The 24,073-nt window shown below is 40.0% G+C and overlaps 1 protein-coding gene across 1 annotated transcript in view; it reads left to right on the top strand.

Moving 5' to 3' along the window:
* LOC132851927 (ankyrin-3-like) overlaps positions 1–23,374 on the top strand; it is an 82,871-nt gene extending 59,497 nt beyond the window's left edge. The window contains exons 12-18 of the mRNA XM_060878908.1: positions 14,157–14,183; positions 14,733–14,811; positions 15,459–18,470; positions 19,188–20,807; positions 22,194–22,268; positions 22,869–23,000; positions 23,225–23,374. Coding sequence (XP_060734891.1) covers positions 14,157–14,183; positions 14,733–14,811; positions 15,459–18,470; positions 19,188–20,807; positions 22,194–22,268; positions 22,869–23,000; positions 23,225–23,373 — 5,094 coding nt within the window. The 3' untranslated portion in view covers position 23,374. The remainder of the gene's footprint in view (positions 1–14,156; positions 14,184–14,732; positions 14,812–15,458; positions 18,471–19,187; positions 20,808–22,193; positions 22,269–22,868; positions 23,001–23,224) is intronic.
* Positions 23,375–24,073: the final 699 nt, after the last annotated feature.

The following is a 24,073-nucleotide window of genomic DNA, read 5'->3' as shown; positions in this document are numbered from 1 at the left end:
TTTAATGACTCAGCCTAACTTTGCAAGGTGTTTGTCTGACAATGCAAGGCCTTTTTTAGACACTACACTGACACCTGTTGAGAGGACTCTAATAAGTGCACCTAAGTACACCTTGCGTGTAAGGAAGACAATGCCACCATCACCCAGACTATCCACCTGTACAACCTGCTCAGTAACCAGCCCTCACTGCACCCTTCATGAGCCATCTCCACCAGTTGCAGGGGAGATTCAGGTTTCACTTAAACCAAGGCCACAGAGGAGTACATTGAAGAGGCACTGGCAGCAGGCTTTATATGCCCGTCCAACTCTGCTTATGAGTTTCACAAATGCACCACAAGCTTCCTCGGATACATCATTAATGACCAAGGAGTAGAGATGGAAGCAAAGTCTAGGTCATAACAGAATGGCCCACTCCCACCAGTTTCATGGAACTGCAAAGGTTTCAAGGGTTCGCCAAACACCAATGCTATCAGCGTTTTATATGCTTTTTTATTTATATTTATTTTCTATATTTTACATTTATATTGTATATTAAAAGAAATTATAGGTTGGCCTGTGCCCCTTAACCACACTACAGGGGAAATCCAGAAGGCTAAGCTGAACTGAATGCACCTAACAAGTATTCACTCACCTCAAGCACTGTTTTAACAAAGCACCAATCCTGACTCAGATCTCCCCTTCGCCCTATTCCTCAACTTTGTTCTCCATGAGGACACAGTTTGACCTCCCTCTACCACCCCCAGACCAATGGTCAGGTTGGTCTTGGGTCCATTACAGCTATGGGTCCATTACAGCTATGAACAACCGCAGTGGAGTGAGTTCCTACAATGGGCTGAATACACAAAATTTTTTAACTTATTGGCTGCTGACACCCTTTTAATTCTTGCTTGTCTTGCTCCACTATTCCCTTGGTCAGGCGAACCTTCCGACATGCATGCCATGGACAAATCTTTTCAGAGTAGCAGAGAGATATGAGAGAGTGCCCACATGCATCTTCAGTGGGCCATTAGCAGTCAGCAACATCAACACTCCACAGAATCAACCAGACCACATGGTGTGGTTGTCAACCAAAAACCTATGCCTCAAGCCACCATGCAGTAAACTAAGGTCCAGGTATATTGGCCTATTTAAAGTCCTGCAGGTTCCCTTTTCACATATTTATCCATTGATCTGTATGTCTTCTAACGTCCATCTCTGATACGCTTCACTAATTCAATTGTCTTAAATTAACAGGGTCATTTTTGCTCTACTGTCTGCCATATACTGACATTGGTAGAGTATTTTATTATATACACTGGAAACACAGATGCTCAACGACGGCAATGTATTTGCAGTAATTAAATAATTTTTGGACCATTTAAGTAAAATGTTTAGAATTTTCCACAGCACACTCGACAATCTCTCATGGCACACTAGTGTCTGCTTTCAAACTACAGGTTTAGAGGATATTATTGAGCTGTTTTTGTGCTTCTGTAATCAACCCAGGGGATTATGTTGGCTATATAGTCATCCTCAGTTATCTGGATTTCAAGGAATTTTTAGGAACTTGAGAGCAATTTTACAATATCTTTAATGATGTAGGGTGAGCAGGATGGCCCACACTATGTCTTTGAAAATCAGTGATTAGTTCTGTGGTTTTATTATTGTTGATTGAGATCAGATTTTGTTTTCTAAGGAGCGTGTGGTCAGTTTTGGAGACTTTAAGCTGTTTTTTCCTTATGTGAGAAAAGAAAAACCCCCACCTCTTATGCTTTAGACTGGAAGGCTTCTGAGCCCTGACCCACATGATGCCAAGTCTGCATCTGATTTGGAAGCAGTACATTTTAGACCATGTAATTTTTAATTCTAGATTTTTGTATATCTATTCTAAATTTTTTAGAGTCCATTGTTAAAATCTCTATACAAAAAAAATAATTGTATTGATTACAGAATGGTGTATGTTTATCCAGATGTCTTATGTTTGAGGCCATTTCACCTGGTACATTTATGTCTTATTGTAAATGCTTTAATACTTGAATGGCATGTACAACAAAAAATCCACAAAAAGAGTTTTGTTTGTGTTGCTCTCCTAATTTTTTTCCCAAAGTCTATAGTTATGGGAGAAAAATTGGAAAAAAATCAAAATTGTTAAAATTCACATTGGCTAATTCCTGTGTGAGAAATTAGATTCTTTACAACAGTAAAACTTTCTCCTTTCAAGGAATACAAAACAAACAAGAATCCTAATTTATTGTCAAGTGGTTATAAGCATTTTTACTTATTTGCAAATTATAGTGCCACCTTGCACCGGTTTAGACATTAATGGCTGTGTGTTGAGTTATTGTGAGGGGACAGAAAATGTACACTATTATACAAGCTGTACACTCACTACTTTACATTGTAGTAAAGTGTTATTTCTTCAGTGTTGTCACATGAAAGTATATAATAAAATATTTACACAAATGTGAGGGGTGTACTCACTTCTGTGAGATACTGTATAATATCACTTATGTGCAAAACAAGGTTACTGTAATATGTGAAAAAATTTAATACCACTGTAGATGGTAATAGCAGCAGCATTAACAGTAACAATGTGCATATTAAATGCCGATATGGATAATGCTAGAAATGGCATTAAAATTACAATTTGCAGTGACTTGATATAACAGCAGTAATATTAACAAATGGGCAAACTGAGGAGGAGCAATTTGGTTCAGCTAATCTATGAGATAGATGAATCTAGTCTATGTCTTCTGGCTACCTGTTCAAGAGTCTAATTGCTGAGGGAAAGAGGTAAGCCCTTGGTCTGGAAGTCCTGCATTTCACACTCCTTTACTTCTGCCCTGAGGGTAGGAGTATTAACAGTCCATATTTGGAATGGATGGGGTCCTTAAGAATGGGGGCAGCACTCCTGTTGACTGTGTGGTGGTAAATGGTCTGCAGAGAGGGTTGTGGAGTCCTGATGATTTTCTCAGCAGTCTTTACAACTCTTTGCAAATTTTTCAGTCCCTCATAGTAGTGCTGCCATATCACACGATGATGGTTGGTTAAGACAACTGCATGTCTTAATATATTACGTTATTTTTTCAACAGTATGGTTTTATTAAAATTAGTTCTAGACCTTGGTGCAGGTTTTAAATTCAAATACAGTTTTTGCATTTAAATGTACATTTTTATCTTAAATTGAAAAAATGTTTGAAAGTTTTTATTTTATTTTGACATCCCTATAGTAGATTACAGGACAGAAGCAGCATGAATGACTCAAATATTGGTGAAATTCAATCTTATGTTATGTAGCATCTGAACTCCACTGAACAGTCACTAGAGACCAGATATAATGAACGGATGTTAAGGCTTATTCACAATAAGCAAGTGAAACAGTCTTTAAGTCCAAGGAGTGAAAAGAAAAAACATTATTTAGAGTGCAGGTGAGACAGGACCAAGGAGGCTGCCGGGGCACAGCCAGCTCAGAGAGTGTCGTCAGGCTCAGAGGGTATCCTCAGGTTGTTTTGTAAGGAAGAAGGAGAAAAGCATGCTAGTCCTTGCGCCACACTCATCTTTACCTTCCCGGAGGCGCTCTGCCGCCAGGCTGCTCTCTACTCAGCCCAACCAGCCCCAGAAAGGCACATACCTGTTTCTTGTTGGATAGGTGTTGGTAGTTACATTTGGCTTCTACCTTGTGGTACCCCAGGTGCCTAAATCAGCCCCAAATGGCACTTCTTAGTGGTTTGAGACCATTCATTGAGGAACTCCTGTTGGTCCCAGGAGCAACAGAATAGGAAGTTTGGGGATGAACCCCACCAGCAGGTGCCACTCACCTTCCTGGTCCTGGATTTTGACCTGTGAAAAAGGGACCTCATACATTACAAACACACAAGACCCAAAGGTACTCTGATGGCTTTGTTGTAAAAATAATTAGTGTAAGGATACTTTGCTGATCAATTTGATATTAAATTCAATTAAATTATTTGAATTGCACTTTTTTAAATGAAAATTGACAATTCAATATTTACTAAGCAAGGCAGCATCAAGAAACCTGATTAAGGACAGCGTCCAAACATCCCAGTTCACCAAAATGCTCATTGTATGCCCATGAGCCCTCCAGATCTCATGCTTTGGGGTGAGAAATGCACAGGCAGCACTTGCAAAGGCCAAGTGTTGGCCTTACTGTACTCTCTTCCCATCAATGGTGTTGCAGCCAAAGTAAAAGTAAAGAGGTAGCTATTGGCAGAGGAGCATTGTGTCTAAGATGTAGTTGACCTAATTCATCTAGTCTAGGCAACTGGTGGGGACAGCAGTATGACCATCCAGTTTGACCATCTATCATCAGTAGATAACTTTGTTCAACTGGCAGAGGACAAATTGACATGTTTCCCTCCTCATTACTTTCTCACTCTCATTCCTCCAGTCATTTTCTGTCCCACCTCCCCTTAAAACCTTTTTAAACCCAGGGTTTCTCTACCCCTTTTTCCCATTTTTTGTCCCTTTTCCCACTGAAATGGTGACTTTGTGGCCACTGACATAATAAAAAGCCCTAGTAATAGTGTCAAGTCAAGTCACCTCAAGTTTTATTGTCATTTCAACCATATATAACTGATGTAGTACATAGTGAAATTTCTTTCAGGACCATGGTGCTACATAAATCAACATAGAGCTACATAAAGCAACCCTTAAGGGCTTAAAGTAATTGTCCTAGCCACATAAAGTGCACCATTTGCAAACAGTGGGAGACAAAAGACAGTGCAAACAGACAATACAAAACGAGGATAGAAATCAGTGTGCATTCCGTATACTGTACCTTCTGCAAAAATAAAAGACTGTAAACAAATAGGGTTCTTGCAAATATATATACACTTATACACTCATGTGCAGGTCTTTCTGGAAACCTGAATAGTGATAGTGGTGGAAGGGTTCCCACCAAGTTGCTAGCTGCCACCAATCAAGCTAAAACATACAGTACTGTATACTGGTGAGTATTCAAGTGGATACAGTGAGGCAAAAAAATATTTAATCCCCTGCTGATTTTATATGTTTACCCACTGACAAAGAAACGATCAGTCTATAATTTTAATGGTAGGTTTATATTTACATTGAGAGACAAAATAACAACAAATAAATCAGAAAAACATTTCAAAAAAGTTATAAATTGTTTTGCATTCTCTCTCTCTCTCTCTCATTTTTTACCGCTTACCCGAACTACCTCGGGTCACGGGGAGCCTGTGCCTATCTCAGGTGTCATCGGGCATCAAGGCAGGATACACCCTGGACGGAGTGCCAACCCATCGCAGGGCACACACACTCATTCACTCACGCAATCACACACTGCAGACAATTTTCCAGAGATACCAATCAACCTACCATGCATGTCTTTGGACCGGGGGAGGAAACCGGAGTACTCGGAGGAAACCCCCGAGGCACGGGGAGAACATGCAAACGCCACACACACAAGGCGGAGGCGGAAATCGAACCCCCAACCCTGGAGGTGTGAGGCGAACATGCTAACCACTAAGCCACCGTACCCACCTTGTTTTGCATTTTAATAAATAAAATAAGTTTTTTATTCCCTATCAATCAGCAAGAATTCTGGCTCCCAGGAACTACACAGGAGGATCTTGTCAATAATTTCAAGGCAGCTAGGACCATGGTCACCAAGAAAACAAATGGTAACACACTACACTCTGAAGGACTGAAATCCTGCAGTGCCCACAAAGTTCCCCCGCTCAAGACAGCACATGTAAAGGCCCATCTGAAGTTTGCCAATGAACATCTGAATGATTCAGAGGAGAACTGGGTCGTAATCAGATGAGATCATGTGGCATCAACTCAACTCGCTGTGTTTGGAGGAGGAGAAATGCTGCCTATGACCCCAAGAACATACCCACCAACAAACATGGAGGTGGAAACATTATGCTTTGGGTTTTTTCTACTGATGGTACAGGACAACTTCACTGCATCAAGAGAACTTACTTCTCTCAGCAAGGGCATTGAAAATGGGTCATGGATGGGTATTTCAGAATGACAATAACCTAAAACACATGGCCAAGGTAACAGCGGAGTGGCTCCAGAAGAAGCACATTAAGGTCCTGAAGTGGCTTAGCCAGTCTCCAAACCTTAATCCCATAGAAAATCTGTGAAGTGAGCTGAAGGTTGCCAAACGTCAGCCTCAAAACCTTAAAGATTGAAGAGGATCTGCAAAGAGGAGTGGGACAAAATCGCACCTGAGATGTGTGCAAACCTTTGGCCAACTACAAGAAATATCTGACCTCTGTGATTGCCAACAAGGGTTTTGCCACAAGTACTGTCATGTTTTACTTACTTGAAAAATGTACTTTACTTACATGCAAATACTTACTTAACTTATCAAAATTATCAAAAAATACTTACTTAACTTATCAAAATGCAAATAAATTTTAAACTTTTTGAAATGCATTTTTTTGGATTTCTTTGTGACTATTTTGTCTCTTATTTTAAAAAAAATTTCATGGGAAATGAATTTCCCTACAGTATGTGATTTTCCTTTGAAGCAGGCACAAGATGAAATCCTGAGGCACAACTTTGACAAAGTAAAAGTACTTGAGTGTGTTCAGTCCAAAGTTGCACTCTCCTTCCCATACAGTAATTTGTGATTACTAAAGGTTATACCAACTGACACGGGATAAATGACAAATGAAGAAACAAACTATTTATTAGTCCCAAAAAGCCATTTCTAATTGCTATTCCAGGTGACTCATCATGATCCACTGGTGGGGCATATAGGGCAGGAAAAGACACTAACCCTACTTTATTGGCCAGGCAATTCACAACAATGTCAGCTAATGAATCTTCTGACCACCATAAAAGTGCCATTGTACCCCCCTTCCATTGATTGAGGTCCCCTTCATAAGAATTGGTATTGACCTCATTGACTATGAGATAATGTGAAAGGATAGAGCCTCAATGTGGAAGATATATTGCCTCAATCTACTTAAACCATAGACAGAAGTGGTCCCTGTGGCTTTGATGATGGTAAGGCTGAAGAGGGAAGACCCAGGGAGCTCCACGCTCCCTTGCCTAGTATCCTGTTAGCCAACGTCCAGTCTCTGGAAAAAAAGCTCGACGACCTCAGGGCAAGGGTCAAGTTCCAGAGGGACATTCGGGACTGCAACCTTCTCTGCTTCACCGAGACATGGCTGAACCCAGCGGTACCAGACCATGCCATCCAGCCGGCTGAGTTTTTCTCGGTTTATCGCATGGACAGAACACTGGAGTCGGGGGAGTCAAGGGGAGGTGGAGTGTGTCTGATGGTGAACAACCACTGTTGCGACAGCGCGAGCATTGTTCCTCTTACACGCTCCTGCACACCAAACCTGGAGCTACTGACCATCAAATGTCGGCTCTTCTATTTACCTCGGGAATTCAGCTCGGTCATAGTCAGTGCCGTTTATATTCCACCTCAAGCGGACACGGACACTGCAGTATGGGACTTACATGAGACAATAACGCTACACCAAACACAGCATCGGGACGCTGCGCTTGTGGTGGGAGATTTCAATAGTGCCAACCTCAAACGCACACTACCAAACTTTCAGCAGCACATCACCTGCCCCACCAGGGGCAAAAGGACACTGGACCACTGCTACTCACCATTCAAAAACAGCTACAAGGCACAATCACGTCCACTGTTTGGGAAATCGGACCATGCCGCCATCTTCCTTATGCCTGTTTACATACAAATGCTGAAACAGGAAGCTCCAGTTCAGAGGGAGGTTGCACGCTGGATTGACCAATCGGTGGTGGCTCTGCAGGACACTCTGGATGACGCAGACTGGGAAATGTACAGGCGAAGCTCTGATGACGTCAACATGTTTACGGAAGCGGTTGTGGGATTCGTAGCGAAACTAGCAGATGATACGGTGCAGAAAACCACCATCAGAACATTTTCCAACCAGAAGCCGTGGGTGGATAAAACCATCCGCGACGCTCTACAGTGTGCGCAGAGCAGTGAAGGAAGCAAAGCAGCGCTACGGGAGGAAACTAGAGTCACAATTCCAACAGGGTGGCGCTCTAGGAGCCTGTGGCAGGGACTAAGGAACATTATGGACTGTAGAACACCTGCTTATAGAATGGGGAATGCGGACGCTTCTCTGGCAGACCAGCTAAACATCTTTTACACTCGCTTCGAGGCTGTAGCTAACCACGCTAGCGATGCTAGCGGCACAAACAGCATGCACGCTGAGAGGGCTGGAGATGTTCACCATCACCATGAGTGAGTGAATACCAGGAAGGCAGCAGGACCAGATGGCATCTCAGGTCGGGTTCTGAAAACCTGCGCTGACCAGCTAGCACCAGTGTTCACTGAGATATTCAACCTCTCACTAGCACAGTCTATTGTCCCCTCCTGCTTCAAACAGTCCACCATTGTTCCTGTCCCAAAGAAACCCCAGCCTGCCTGCCTCAACAATTACTGCCCTGTAGCCCTGACCTCAGTAGTGATGAAGTGCTTCGAGAGACTTGTCAGAGACTTCATCACTGCATCACTACCAGACACACTGGATCCACTACAGTTCGCGTACCACCAGAACCGCTCTATTGAGGACGCCATTGCTCATCTTCTCCGCACCACGATGTGACACCTGGACTGCAGAAAAGGGAATTATGCGGAAATGCTGTTTGTGGACTACAGTTCAGCGTTTAACACCATAATTCCCTCCACGCTCACCTCTAAGTTGGAGGTCCTGGGACTCAGCCTGCCACTGTGTCAGTGGATCTCCAACTTCCTGACAGACAAGACCACAAGCTGTACGGGTGGGCAAACACACATCATCCACCCTCACTCTCAGCACTGGAGCCCCCCAGAGTTGTGTTCTGAGCCCCCTGCTGTACTCACTGTACACTTATGACTGTGTGGCCACTTCCAACTCCACCACCATCATCAAGTTTGCTGATGACACTGTTGTGGTGGGCCTGATCAACAACGACAAGATGGCCTACCCACAGGAAACTAAAAACCTGGAGAGATGGTGCCAGGAGAACAATCTTCAACAAGACTAAGGAGTTGATAGTGGACTTCAGCACAAAGCAGGAGCGGTCATACCAACCGCTAAACATCAACGGGACCCCAGTGGAGAGAGTGGACAGTATCCGGTACCTAGGTGTTCACATCACACTGTACCTGTCTTGGTCCTGTCACATCAACACCCTGATAAAGAAGGCCCAGCAGTGACTGTACCATCTGAGACGCTTAAGGGACTTCAGACTACCCTCTCAGGTGCTAAAGACCTTCTACACCTGCACCATTGAAAGCGTCCTGACGGGTAGCATCACTTCCTGGTTCGGGAACAGAACCATGCCCTCCAGAGGGTGGTGCGGTCAGCTGAACATACCATCCACACTGAGCTCACTGACCTGCAGGACATCTACAGCACGCGGTGCAGGACCAGAGCCAGAAGATTGTAAAAGAGCTCAGCCATCCCGACAATGGACTCTTTTCTTTGTTCACCTGGACATTCTAAGGACACTTTAACTCTGGACTTGCACAGCACAGTGCACCTTTATACACTATATACACTATTTATACACCATACTGCACCTGGACACTTTAAGGACAATATTTAAAAGCCATACACATTTATGTATATGTATATTTATATGTATATAATTTTTAATATAGTTTTCTTATATAGTTTAGACTTTTTTATCTTATTTTATTTATTTATTTTTTGCTTTTTTTATACTAATTTTTATTCTAATACCAGACAGTTGCATAAAGCATTTCACTGCATGTCATACCCTGTATGTATGTGTATGTGACAAATAAAATTTGATTTAATTTAGATTGGGCAGCTCAAGCCACCCTTGTCCTTTGTGGAGACATTTATGGCACTTGGCAGACTCCCACATCAAGGGTAACATACAAATGTGCTTTGAAGTCTCTATCAATGAATACACTGGTTCACTAGGTTACAGACTTAGGACACCATCAACCTGAAACTCTGATCAGAATGTTTTTTTTGTGCTAGATTAAGTGTTTCAGGTAGAGGTAGGTCTTCACTTGTCATTTGAAGATAGGCAGTGACTCATCTGTTCGGACATCTAGAGGAAGTTTATTTCACCACCTTGGTTCCAGAACAGAAAAGTCATGCTAAATACCTACCTCACCCTGAGAGACAGTGGGACCAGTTGAGCTGTGCTAGTAGATCGGCGGAAGGGATGTGTGTAGGCACTTTGAAAACAAGTGAATACAGCTGCATTTTGGATTATTTGCAGAAGATGAATTGCGTTCGTACAGTATGTAGACCTGCCAGGAGTGATTTGCAGGAGTCCAGTCTGTAAATGACAAGAGTCTGAACAAGCACCTGAGCAGCCTACAGTATATGTATAAAAATGGTCAAATCAGATATTTCAGATATTTTAGAGAAGAAAATTGATAGTGAGAGTATGACATTAGCAATATGTAAGGAAAATAGAAGTTAATTGTCCACAACCCCAAGGTTGTGAGCTGTGGCTGAAGTAGAGATCAGATTGTTGTGTAGGGATATTGCAAGATCCTGACCTGAGGATGAATCACCTGGGATTACCTGCACATTGAGTTCCAACTGATGAGCCATCATCCAAGATGATATGTCTGCAAGACATGCTGAGATCCAAGCAGAAGCTGTGGTATCCGAGGGAGGGAAGGGGTAAGTTAAGTGTCATCAGCATAGTCGCTGTAAGAGAACCCATGTGAGGGTATAACTTCGTCTAGAGAGTAAGTATATAGGGTGAAAATTAGAGGACCAAGTGTTTAGCCCAGGGGGACACCGGTATAATGTCTGTATGGAACAAATGTCAATCCCCTCCCTGTTACCTGATTTGAGCGACCTTGCCATTTTCTTTCTTTTCACAAAATGAAATTGTTTGTTTTGAAAAAAATGAGCAGATGCTATCTTCCTTCAAACTTTGGCTTTTCTATCAATTTGGTACAGCATTCCCTGGTCATTTGATGTGGTGTTCCACAAAAATGTCCTTTACATCCACATGATTAAAGTCTGCAGCTTTGATATGGGCTGCTTCAGTATGGTTGCTCTGCTGTGAGTTAATTAGCACTTAACTCTTAGCACTTACCTTCACATAGAAGGTAACAGGGCCTGTCATGATAACAGTCATGTACTCAAAATCAGAAGAACAATGCCTGTCTATGATTTTGGTGTCTTTACAATAGCTGTTATGAACAAAAAGATACACACCCCCATCTTTCCTCTAACCAAAAGTTTTTGTTTCTATCCCAACAAAATGCTGTGTGGCCTGCTAGCTCAATAACTACGTCTGAAATAAGTGATTGTAGCCATATCTCTACAGTCCTCAATGGGTTTTTTTGCAGTGATTTGTACCTTTATTACGTTCATTTTGTTGACACCTGAGGGTGAATACGCACTCAATGGGCCACAGCTTTCTGGTTTGAATGCCCTGGAATGAAAATTGCCCTGAGAAAAAGCAATTTGGTGTCTGCATGATGGAGCATAAATGGAGCACAAACACCCAACTTGGTGATTGATATAGGAGACTGCCATGATGTTGTCTGTGCTAATCAACACATGGTAGCCCCAGAAATGCAGGAGAAAGTGTTTCACTCTCTGGAACTTATTTGTCTTCCATCATTTACAGACAGTTTTGCTGCTATGGTAGATGGGGCCTCACCATGTGCTTCCATGTTACCAGTGACACCGTAGCTCCGAGGCGTGTGTGTTGTATTGGAGTATTGCGTTACACGGAATCTATTGTATAGCGAGTACTGTATAGCGAGTTTAGGAGAGCTTATTGTTGCGAGTTGTCAATGGAGCCTGTTACAAAAAGATTGCGTTCTGTAATGTGGGAACACTTTCATTTGATTTCGCCCAATAAGGTGGATATATATGGTTTTGTTGTGAAGCCTATATTTATAACTTAAATCTCACTCATCATTGGGCAATTATTAGATTATATTAGATTAGATTCACCTTTGTCATTGTGCAAGGTACATGTACAGAGCCAATGAAATGCAGTTAGCATCTAACCAGAAGTGCATAGATAGCTTATTTACAAGTGGCAGTGTAATAAATAAGGGTATGAGGTTATACAGAAGGTGTAGTAATATGTACATATAACTGAATAAGGGTGTATATATAGTGTGGTTTTTATATAAGTATGATACAGTATGAAGTGGTATGAGAGATATACGATTCAAGGTAACATTTCATGTTGTATATTTTGTCATATATAGATTTTGGATAGTAGTAATAAGTTGAAAAAATATAGGAATGCAAGAAGCCTTTCATTTTGTGCCTTTTGAAGCCTTTTGTGCACCGCTTAATACCATGATCTTTTTTTTTTTTTTTTTTTTAAATGGTTCACACTTTATACTTTTGAGACAAGGTCTATCCTTAATCTGTTTTTAGGTCCAGTGTTTGGTTTGCTCCCAGCAGCTGCCCTATAATAATAATACAATACTACTTTTGGTCTACTTCACTTTGTCAGTCAGGTTTTATTTAAGTGATTCTCTTGATTGTGATCAGGTGTGGTAGTAATCAGGCCTGGGTGTGACTAGAGAAATTGAACTCAGATGTGATAAATCACAGTTATGTTTTAACAGGGGGGTGGCAAACAATTTTTCACACAGGGCCATGTGGGTTTGGATTTTGTTTTCCCTTAATAATAAAAACATTCACATTCATCTAAAAACTGCATGTGTTTACTTGTGTTATTTTTGACTAATATTTAAATTTGTTTGATGATCTGAAACATTAAAGTATGACAAACGTGCAAAACAATTTTAAATCAGGAAGGGTCAAACACCTTTCCACACCACTGGATAAGACAAATGAAAAATTAGACAATAGGGGCACAGGCAGACAAACAGCTCCCTAAAGACAAAGAAGCTGGGGATATGCGAGGTAGATGCCTTTTTAGGTCTTGCTGACTATGCATGCTGCTATGTCACCTGACCCCCTTCAGCCAATGAAACTGATGTGTGTTCACATGCTTCAGACACTGGTCCCTGGAGGACATTCCCATAGCATCAAGCCAAGATGCAGCATGAAGTTCACTTGAATGGGAACTCACTGAGGCAGTATTCTGGTTCATATTTTGATCACACAATTACTGTTGGACTTAGATCCAGTGAATGAGACCATTGAAAAACATTTTAAACTTATTGTCATGTTCATGAAACCATTTTGAGCAAAAATTTCCTTTGTGACATTTTGAGTTATCATGTTGGAAGTAGTCATTAAAAGATAGGTAAATTGTGGGTATGAAGGGATGTACATGGTCAGCAACAATACGCAAATATATGCAGATTGTGCCAAAAAACATTCTCTACATCACCACGACCTCCACCTGTTTGGACGTTTTACAGGCAAGGCAGGTTGGCTCTATACTGTTTGTACCAAATACAGACCCTTTCATCTTTGTGCTAAAAGCTGGATGACAATGGATACTGCGATTATAAATAATTTCCATTCTATAACTGTACACTTTATAGTAAAGTGCAATTTTCTAAACAGGGGCAATGTTTGTGCAATATTATCAAATTAAAACAATTAATACAGACTTAAGAGGTAAAGTTGAAGGCTAAATCCCAGAGTATATTTCAGCTGTGATGTATTGTTTATACATTTAATTAAACATGACAAGATTACACCTGTCAGAAAATGATCCAATATTTTGCTCACCTAAGAACTGTTGTAGTCTAATACAAATTGTTCTATTTTGTTTCACACATCTACATATAATAACTAGAAAATGCTAAACCCTCTTATTTCACCCAGTGCTTGATTTCAAACATTACATTTGAGCTACAGAAAAAAAACAAATTGTGCTGTTCCAAAAGATGAGGACTGTTCAGAGGTTGACTGACTTGCCTCAAACAAACCCTTAGTAACGCAAAATAATATATATTTTTATGCATATGTCAACATAGGGCAGGTTGTTGAAAGAGAAGTGGTGAATAGTTTAAAGCCTGAATTGCTAGCACATGGTACCCTCTTGTGATGTTGATGCAGTCACAAATGGTTCTCTTGTAGTGTTTCTTATTCTTTCTTTATGCTGTTTCTTATTTCCACTCCTTTTTCCCTTTGATCTTTTCCACCACTACACCCATCTTGCCATGCTGCTATAATGAGGAACTGTTTCTGCTCCATTACCTGCCATGTAATTCTTTTAATACATCATGGAAAATGTAGGAGATGGAGACAGAACCTGATAATGGGGTAAATATGCCTTTTTCTAGATTTTTTGCATCAATTCTCTGAATTCATTTGATAGTATGTATGTAGACTGAAATGACTACAGTCCTTTTTTGACTAGTCAAAGGCTTTTGTATCATTGGGACTTAATATGCCATCAACATTGAGTGAATTAAATTAGATATTATGCTTAGATATAATATTATAGAGCCTTAAGTGAATGTTAAATGGGTCATTGGTCATTTATAAAATAATATAACACTAAAAAAAAAGAGATGAAAATTCCATAATTTTAGTAATTTTCAGAATTTGTTTTCAGAATTTTTGTCTTCCAAACTGCAGTTTTATTTGTTAATGGAAATATGTTCATTTATTGTACTTTACATCATTTAGTAAATATAGCACAAAACGATCTGAAGCAACTTCTAAATCTCACACTTGTTTAATAACATGCACAGCAAATAGTACAGCTTGACTTAAAAATGCAGTTTTGCATTTGGAAATTTTATGGGTTTTTTGTATGATTTTATGTTTTATTTACTTTAATAGTGGCTTTATAAATTCTGTTTACAGAATGACAAAGATCAACGTCAAATCATTGCTTCATTAGCATTACGACAGCGCTTTTGCCATCTGTCTGATCCCACATCCCGTGAGTCTTACTTTTCTGTGGATAACTGCTGATAAACTAGACAGAAATGCATTGTTGTTGAGAGAGGACGGATTGATGAGAAAATTACCATATCAAGCTGAGAGGAAGGTTCTAGTACCAGGAACCATACTATAATATGAGATTCCTGTTAATATAACCTTTTTCTCAGCTGACCTCTCTCATCAACAATGCATTTCTGTCTAGTTTCTGAAATACTCAAACCAGCTCATGGGCCACCAATAACAATGTCATAATCAAAGTCACTGAGACCACATTTTCCCATATTCCATCTGCATGATTTTGTGCATTGAAGTGATACACGATGGATTGTATAGGTGTAGAAGTGTTCTTTATGTACTGTATTCATTATTCAGTGTCTGGGTTACAAATATTAGTGTTGGTAAATTACCTGAGCAATTGTATATGTAGTGATATTTATATGGTCTTGCCTTATAAACGTATTTTAATTATTTTAGTATTGTTTAGCATGCATAAGCATTCAGTTTTTACCACAATCACCTACAAACACTGATAATACATCCATTCTCCATATTGGCACTGGTAAGTCTGACTTGATATCTAAACTTTTTTATTTTTCTCTTTTTTCTTTCTTTTTTCTTTTAACTTTATTAATATACTTATGATAGAAAATACCGAAAAAGGAAATTCTGCTCTGAAAACCACATTACAGACTTCTGGCTATTCCGACAAACCTGCTATTATGACACATCAATATCAGGCCTGGGTCCCCAGCCCATCTGCTAGCTCCAGGGGCCAAGCCAAGTCAGGAATTCTCTCTCCCTCTAGCTCATCCTCCAGCACTCCATCTGCTTCGCCACTGAGGTCTGTGTTGTCAGAAAATTCTGAGTTCTCCATGAGATCAGTCATCAGACGTTCATTAACACCCTCTATCAAGTCTGTCAGTGGTGTTGCATTACCAATACACTCCTACAGAACTGTCTCCTCCTCACAAAAGACAATGGATCAACAAGCACTTCACTCAGGGCAGGCATCTCTGACCGACTTGCCATCTACAATAAAAAATGGCCCTGAGTCCGTTTCTGTAAATTTTGCATTGCCTTCTATTTCAGCCAGAACCTCTCAACTACAAGCTGGATGCTCACTGCTGGAGAAATCCTTTATCACTAAGACGCTGCCTGCTCCACCTGTGTCTTCTCTGAACATGCATAGCTCAATTTTTTCATATAAATCTGTCAATACTTCAAAGGCTCCAACAACTGCTTCCCCCATTAAACCATTTTCACAGCTAAACACAATCAAAACAGCAACAGAAACAACCGGCTGTCATAGCTCTCCAACTAAACAGCACTCCCCCTCAGACTCCTTTATTCTGTCTGGCAGCTTACAAGAGAGGATACAGGCTACTACAGTTGCTGCTACAGATGGTGTTAATGCTGCTTTTGATGAAGTAGAGAAGACCCTAAATTCATTTTCTGCAGGCTATGATAAACTCAAGGTTGTGTCATCTTCACCACCTTCCTTCTCACAGTCTATCAGGTCTTCACCTTCTGTTTATGACTCTCTTAAATCACCCCCTAACACCACCATTTCTGTTACCCGTAGCAGAGTTGCAGTGCCTTTTTATTCAGTTCTAAATGTTTTGCCAGAACACCAGTTTAAAAAGCTTCCTGACATCTCTAAATCAACAGCAGCACTTCTGTCCCCCAGAAAAGCTAATGATCAAATGCAGTCTACCTATGTCAGAACTCCTGTCAGTCTACCTATGTCAGATAAAACCTTTCCATTCATGTCTCCGACAACTTTCTCATCCCCTCTGTCAAACAGCCAAGATATACTGAAGGATGTGCATGAAATGAAGGAAGATTTAATCAAAATGTCAGCTATTTTGCAAACTGATACAGGAGCTGTTTCCAAAGGCTTCCAGTCTTACTCACTTATCGAACATAAAATAGAAGACGAGGAACCACACAAAATTATGGAGGTTAGTGATATACTAACCACTGGTATTCTAAAGGAAAATAAAAAATACAAGAAAGTTAGAAAGACTGAAGATTTAGAGGACGACATTGATAACAACCAACCAAATGGATGGAGGTGTCCCACTCAGTATGACACAATAGCACCTCAGTTCAAAACAAGAATTATGACTGACAGAGATTTAAACTTGGTAAAAGTGGTTGACTATATAAACAATGACAATGGCACACATTCGTTATCCAAAACTCTAGCAGCAACAGGGAGAAATGAAGAGAATAGTAGAGAGAGAAGGGAAAAAATTAAACATGCTATGGCAGTTCAAGAACACAAGGTCAAACTGCCCCCATTGACAATACACCCTTCACTATCAGAGAAAGAGCTATCTAAGCTATTTGGCACAAACACCATTTTAGACTCAGATAATGTCTCTCATGTCCAAGATAAAAGTCTCCTGTCAGACAGTGGGTTTGAGACCCGGAGTGAAAGGACACCATTACCAATAACCCCCTTACAGGAAATGTCACCAGTCATGAATAAAACAGAGACTGAATCTGTACATGCCATACAGAGATACAAACCTCCAAAGGACACCATTGAGCCTGTAGCAGATGAGGTCAAAAGAACCAATTCTCCAGCCCAATGTATTGACACAAATTTCAGGTTGCCTAGAAGCTGCAATAAAGACAAAACAAAAATGTATCAAAACAGATTCAGTACAGAGAACGATATCGTGTGTAAAGGCATGCAACTTAAAGAGGAGACTCATATAACAACAACCACCCGAATGTTATATCACAAACCGACAAGTAAGGAGACAACTTCAAAGAGGTTGGAAGAGACTGTTATGAAACCCTTACAGTCTGGCCAAGATTCATCCAGAGTTTTACCTGGACTATTTGAACATCTGGGCAGCAATGAAGGATGTAATGTATCACAAAGACCTCTGAACAATGATTTAATGGCAAAAGTGGAACACATTATTGAGGTTCACATTGAAAAAGGAAATAAAACGGAACCAACAAAGGTAATTATAATAGAAACCAAAAATTACCCTGAAAAAGAAATGCATATTTATCAAAGCAGCAGAAGCAAGAAGGAATTTCAAAACAGAGCAAAAGTGGAGAAAGTAATCACACCTTTCACACAGGAGGATGATATTAGGACCACCACTGTTCAGTTAACCAAACCAGACTTATACAAAACTCTTAAATTACAAAGACCACACTCAGTGGAGTACCATGAAGAAGAGTCTTCAGTTATGAGAAAGGACTCAGATAAAATGCTATTCTCTGAGAAATTTGACACTTTTTATTCTGACAAAGACAACACTTTGACTGAAGGGTCTAATAATTATAAAGTGAAAGTCAAAGAAGCAGAGGAAAAGCTTAGTGAGGTCTCATGGTTCTTCCGGAATAAAACTGAGAAATTAAAGGATGAACTCCAGCACCCTGAGAAGAAAAATCATAGGCTAAACATTCAAGAAACTCAGTCTGTGCCCAGTTCTACCTACAACAGCCCAGAGAGAACAATGGATGGTGGTAGTGGTGGAGAACAGTGGAGCACTGAAAAGTTTAAAGAAAGATATGCTCCTAATGAGATGAACTGTGCTAGTCTTCCAAGTAGCCCAGGGGAATGTGTTTTACTTCAGTACAGTGTTGATAACAGAAAACACAGGGACTGCTCAGTAGTCAGTAGTGCAAGTAAATCCACTAAATGTTTACAGCCGTCATGTAAGGTTAGTTCAAATGGAATGAAATTTATAGCTGGGGCTAAAAAGCAAGATGTGGTGCCTCATTGTGGTCAAACTTCTGGTGCCCTAGTAAAGAATCTGCAGGAAAATAAATTACCTATCTATCAGGTGGCTGGAGGGAATCACCCCAAACCAAAAGAGCCAGGTCAGCATTGCTCAAACGAAGTTTTAGACAGTGATGGGAGCCAAAGTTATAATGACAGAAAAGCTCAATTATTGAATGAATGTGACAGCGCCATTCCCAAACAACAGAAAGGTTTATACAGCAAAGATATGGTTGACACAACTTGGGGAAGTCATGGCAGTGAACACCATAAATGCCAGAAGTCAAAGATTTCCCAAACGCTTGAAAAAAACACTTTGTTTGACAGTAAAGGAAGTGATAAATTAAACAAAGAAGAAACAAACAAACAGATCATATATACTGATATACCAATTCAGGAAGACCCCACCAGTATTGGAAAATATGGTGGTTTGTTAAAAAACAAGTTGGAATTTTACATTCCTGTTAGGGTTTTATCCAGTTTTGTAGGCCATTCCAAAAGTGCAATAGAGCTAGATTCATCTGTTAAAATTGATGGTACAGCATCACACATACCAACAATAAATAGAAGCAAACATTGTAGTTTTGATGGAAATAAATCATTCAGTGATGTGTTGTCAATAGGACATATTAATGTAACCTGCACTAGCACTAACGGTGAACAAATTGAATATACAGAGAGAGTGACTCCAAATGTTACAGCAGATATTAAACCTTTACCAGTTTATATCAGCATTCCAGTGGTAAAACAGTATGAGGAAAAGGCAGCCACTGTACAACCTAACACATACAAAAAAGTTGTTAGCCATGTGAGCCACACAAATCAGGAGGCAAAGGAAGAGTTTTATAATGCTATACAGAGGCAACTGCCTTTACCTGGGGGGAGCCCAGAAGATGACACACTGAAGCACATAATCATTATGGACAATTTTGGAAGATGTCCAATCACTCCTGAGACCCCCAGCTCTGATGAGGTTAGCTATGACGTAAATTCCCAAGCACCAGTCTCTAAAATCGGTTTTAAGGCACATGTACCCAGCTCAATCCCAAAAGAATCAGAGAAAGAAGACAAGCCTTTTATTTTTGGGCACATACCAGAAGAGAAAGTCAAGACTGTTACTCAATCAAAATTCTTCAAAAGGAACTATGAGTCACCAAGAGCCACAGACAAACATGTAGCATACTTTGAATTTCCACCACTTCCACCCCATGGTACGCAACAGTCTGAACATATGGAACTGAACAAGGACTCGCCACCTTCTGAAGCAGACACAGAGATGATGGAGGTGAATCTTCAAGAGGAGCATGACAGACACCTTTTTGCTGAGCCTGTTATTCAGATATATCCACCATCTCCTATTCCACCTGGGGCTAATGACAGTGATTCAAGTGATGAGTCTGTCATTCAGCCCATCCCTCTAAAGAAGTACAATGTTAAAATGACTCAGAATTGTAAAAAGCCACAAAACCCAGATAAAAATGTTTCCTATCACAAAGAGTCACATTATGTGTCACATGGTGTCATTAAGAGAGATGAGGTGGATGAGCAAAATGGTAATGATCAGTCTGTTACTGACTGCTCTATAGCAACAACGCCTGAATTTTCCCATGACACTGATGCCACAGAGCTAGACTCTCTGGATGGGTATGACTTGCTGGATGAGGATGATGGGTTGAGTGATACCAAGACATTAGGCCTTTCAAATGATCGAAAGTCAGCCAATAGCACCTCTAGCCAGACCAAGCTGGAAGTTAGAAAACAGGGCACACCAAATGAGGATGAAAATACAAAGTCTAAAAGCAGCTTGGGCAAAAAAAAAGAAAGTAGTAAAGATCAATGCAAGATCTACTCTTTAGAGGGAAGACATCCTGATAGACAAGAGTTTGCAGATAGCTATTTCAGCTACAATCTTGAGCAGGAATTACCTTCAACTTTTAATACTGTTTCCACTAAATGTCTGCACTTTGATCCATGGTCAAACAAAGGAAAAGAGGAAAAAGTGTTTGGGACGAAAAGCACAGATGAAGATACAAAACGTTTTAGTTTATTGGTGGAGGACAAATCACAAGCTACTACACCAGACACCACTCCAGTTCGAACACCAACCGATGACAGCACCCCAACTAGCGAGGCTAACCCCTTTCCGTTCCATGAGGGCAAGATGTTTGAGATGACCCGCAGTGGTGCTATTGACATGAGCAAGAAGGACTTTGTTGAAGAGAAGCTTCAATTTTTTCAGATTGGTGAGCATACCGCAAATAGGATGCCAGGGGACAAGATACAAATTGGCAGGTGTGTGGTGGTAGGTAATTCGAATCAAAGGCTGAGGGGGAGCAGTAGAGGGGATGGAAAAGGCCAGCACAAAAATTAAAACATCCAAAAACCATCCAACTCAGGGCATCATTGGCATTACTTAGTGTACAGCCCAATTAAATGCATGGTGTTTAATCTCCAGTCATGCAGTCATTATCAAAACAAACCTGGAGAAATTCAGATAGAGGCTAATTTCTGTAGGACTTCTGCTCAGACTCTTAGCAGAAAGCAGACTCTCAAAAAGAGTTAAAAATAAAAATTTAGCCCAAGTCTAGACTTCCAGTCAAGAATGCAGGATTTACGTTTAACATATAATGCAGAATATTCAGGCAAGCAGATATCTCAGCAGGCTGTTAAAACTGTGATTTGAAAATTTGATTCTATTAGTATAGAGCCCAGATCTAGATTTTAAGTAAAAGATATCTAAAGGAATGGTGCAGTCAGCTCTGCTGTGGGGCCCAAGTTTGGTAAGGTTAGGGAGGCAGAAATGGTAGTTTCATCCCACTTGCCAACCAGAGACAAGACGTAAGAGACTCTAAATAATTGTTTAGTGGAAGCAGTCAGAACCATCATATGTGGGCTATATAGGTAATCCAAGTTCCTTCAAAGCATTAGTGTGACTTAGCATCTTTCAGATGAGAAGAAACAGACACAGGCAGAGCAGCCGGAGGAGGAGAGAAGCTCATCACACCTCACAGGTCCAGAACTTCTCTCACAGTCTCAGCTTTGATGGGACCTCCCAGGCGGTCACATCCAAAAGCTCAAAGGTCACAAGGTCTGCCGGCAGTGAGAGAAGGAAAACTAGGGGGTTTGCAGGTTGCCCCCATCGTGGAGATCAAGCCTAGTTTGTAAAACTTTATTAAAAATGTCACTTGATCTTTAGTTGCATGAGCTATTGTTTGCCTGTGGTGAGAGCAGTAGCTGTCATTCTTGTCATCCTCTAATTTCTGTATGGTATAAGTCTACTGCACTTGAAAAATGCCCTGTTTTCTCTCTCTCTCCACCTGTATATGGTGGTATAGCATGTTAGTTTAGAGGGGGTCCACTCAACAGTCTGTGTGTGTAAAGATATCAGTAATTTGACGTATCAGTATTTACTTCTTTACTATTAGTAGAATGCTCAATTTCATGCTTAAATGCCTAATTATTCATCTCAAGACTCGCCTTTGTAATTTATAAAAAATGACATAGCTTTTAGTTTATAGTTGGCCAGAGGCAGCAAAATTAGCAAATAATTGTATCTCTTTAGTTTCAATGATTTATTTAATTATTTCTAAACAATTCTTATTTTCATAATCTAATTTTCTGTTTCACAGGTCCCCAAAGCCCATGTGAGAGAACAGATATTCGCATGGCTATTGTGGCTGATCATCTGGGGCTTAGCTGGACCGGTGAGATTTATTTAAATGTTTATCTTAAAAAGTATCTTGTATCATCCTCCTTAATCAAGTAACTTTAATTCCAGCATTGTTACATGTAAAATGTTGTTATGCATGTTTTGTATAACCTTTTAAGTTTTGCTTAATTCAGTGACTTATGTATAATCATTAAACTGCATACAGGAACAAATAATAGAAAACAGCTTTTAAGTCAGTAAAAAAAAAAAAAAAAGTACCATCTAACATTTAAAACTCATGTTATCTAAATATTCTAATCCCATGCTCTGTGAGTTATGGATAGTTTAGAATATTTAAGGTGAATCAGAATATTATGACATTGTAAACATGAATTTTGGGCCATACAGTAGGTGATACTCTGCCCTTCTATCATGTGTGTATATGGTAATATATGGTATTGTAGTGCACTGTTACACATTCAATATAGAAACCATATTGATGACCGTTTTTCTGAATAGTATAACAATGATGGTTAAGGAATTTTCCTTAAGAAAAAAGGGAACATTTTGGGAACTGTGCAGGTCTGTGCATCACCTGTGTTTTGCAATGTTAATGTGGCATGTAGAAATATGATGTGTTTGTGATCTAATGCAGAGATGGCACGTGAAATGAATTTTTCAGTCGAAGAGATCAATCATATCCGCATGGAAAACCCCAACTCCCTCACTGCCCAGAGTTTCATGCTACTGAAGACATGGGTGAACAGACATGGAAAAAATGCAACCAGTAAGGATGTGCCTCTTTTTCTCTCCTTCTCAGTGATACACTTTCTTTTTTATTCTAAATTTTAGCTCCTAGTAGATATTGTGTATTTCATTGAAGTAGTGTACATGGTATATTTAAGATATAATAAGACATAATCCCAGACAGTGTTTTATGCAAGTGCTGATCATGTATTTTGCAGAAAATATGTATACTGGATTAACCTAGATTATGCACTCTTTCCCTAGCGGATGCTCTGTCTACGGTTTTGACCAAAGTGAACCGGATGGACATTGTGACTCTGCTGGAAGGGCCCATATTTGACTATGGTAACATTTCAGGCACCAGAAGGTTTGCAGATGATAGCGCTATGGAGAAAGCAGATGGTAAAATTTAGATTCCACCCCACACGCATTCAACATTTTTTAAATTTTTTTGACACCAGCTTCCTGGATTCTGAGCCTGCAAAACTTTTGAAAGAGATTGGATTAATGATTACAGTCATTTTGATATAGTGACTACTCACAGCTAAATAATCAAGTGTTAAGTGTTTGCTAAAAGGTAATTTTCACCCTGCTGAATACATTTGCTTTGACTTAATTTAAAAATACATTTTATACAGTAAGATTTGTTTTTGTTGATTGCTTCATGCATTGGTCTGGATCAGAACATACATATGATGCTTCCATTTGTCCAGTGCACATATTTCCTACTTTCAGGAAAACACAAATTTGTTGTCTCGTGCTACTCTTTTGTTGTAATGTCATAATACACGTTTGGCTTTATGATTATTATTAGTAGTAGTAGTAGTTCCTGTAATCCGATGTGTTTTTATGAGAAAGCAAAAATGAGTTGACACATTTCAGTGGCATAGATTCCTGTAGCATCCTGGTGCTATGTTTGGTTATTTTAGCATTACCATTGTGTTATCCAAGATCTACTGCATGTCATGAGTTCAAAAATCTTTATGTAGCTTTATGACTTATTTATTATCAATTGAGTAAATGAGTAAGAGAAATTGGATCTTTCTATATGCTTAACCTCCATCTTTAACTATCTTGTTCCATGCAATGGATACCCTTTGTACCTCTCTTCCA

Source organism: Tachysurus vachellii, chromosome 10, assembly GCF_030014155.1.
Source record: "Tachysurus vachellii isolate PV-2020 chromosome 10, HZAU_Pvac_v1, whole genome shotgun sequence".
In the NCBI taxonomy this organism is placed as follows: Eukaryota; Metazoa; Chordata; class Actinopteri; order Siluriformes; family Bagridae; genus Tachysurus; species Tachysurus vachellii.
This window is presented reverse-complemented; position numbering and strand designations above follow the sequence as displayed.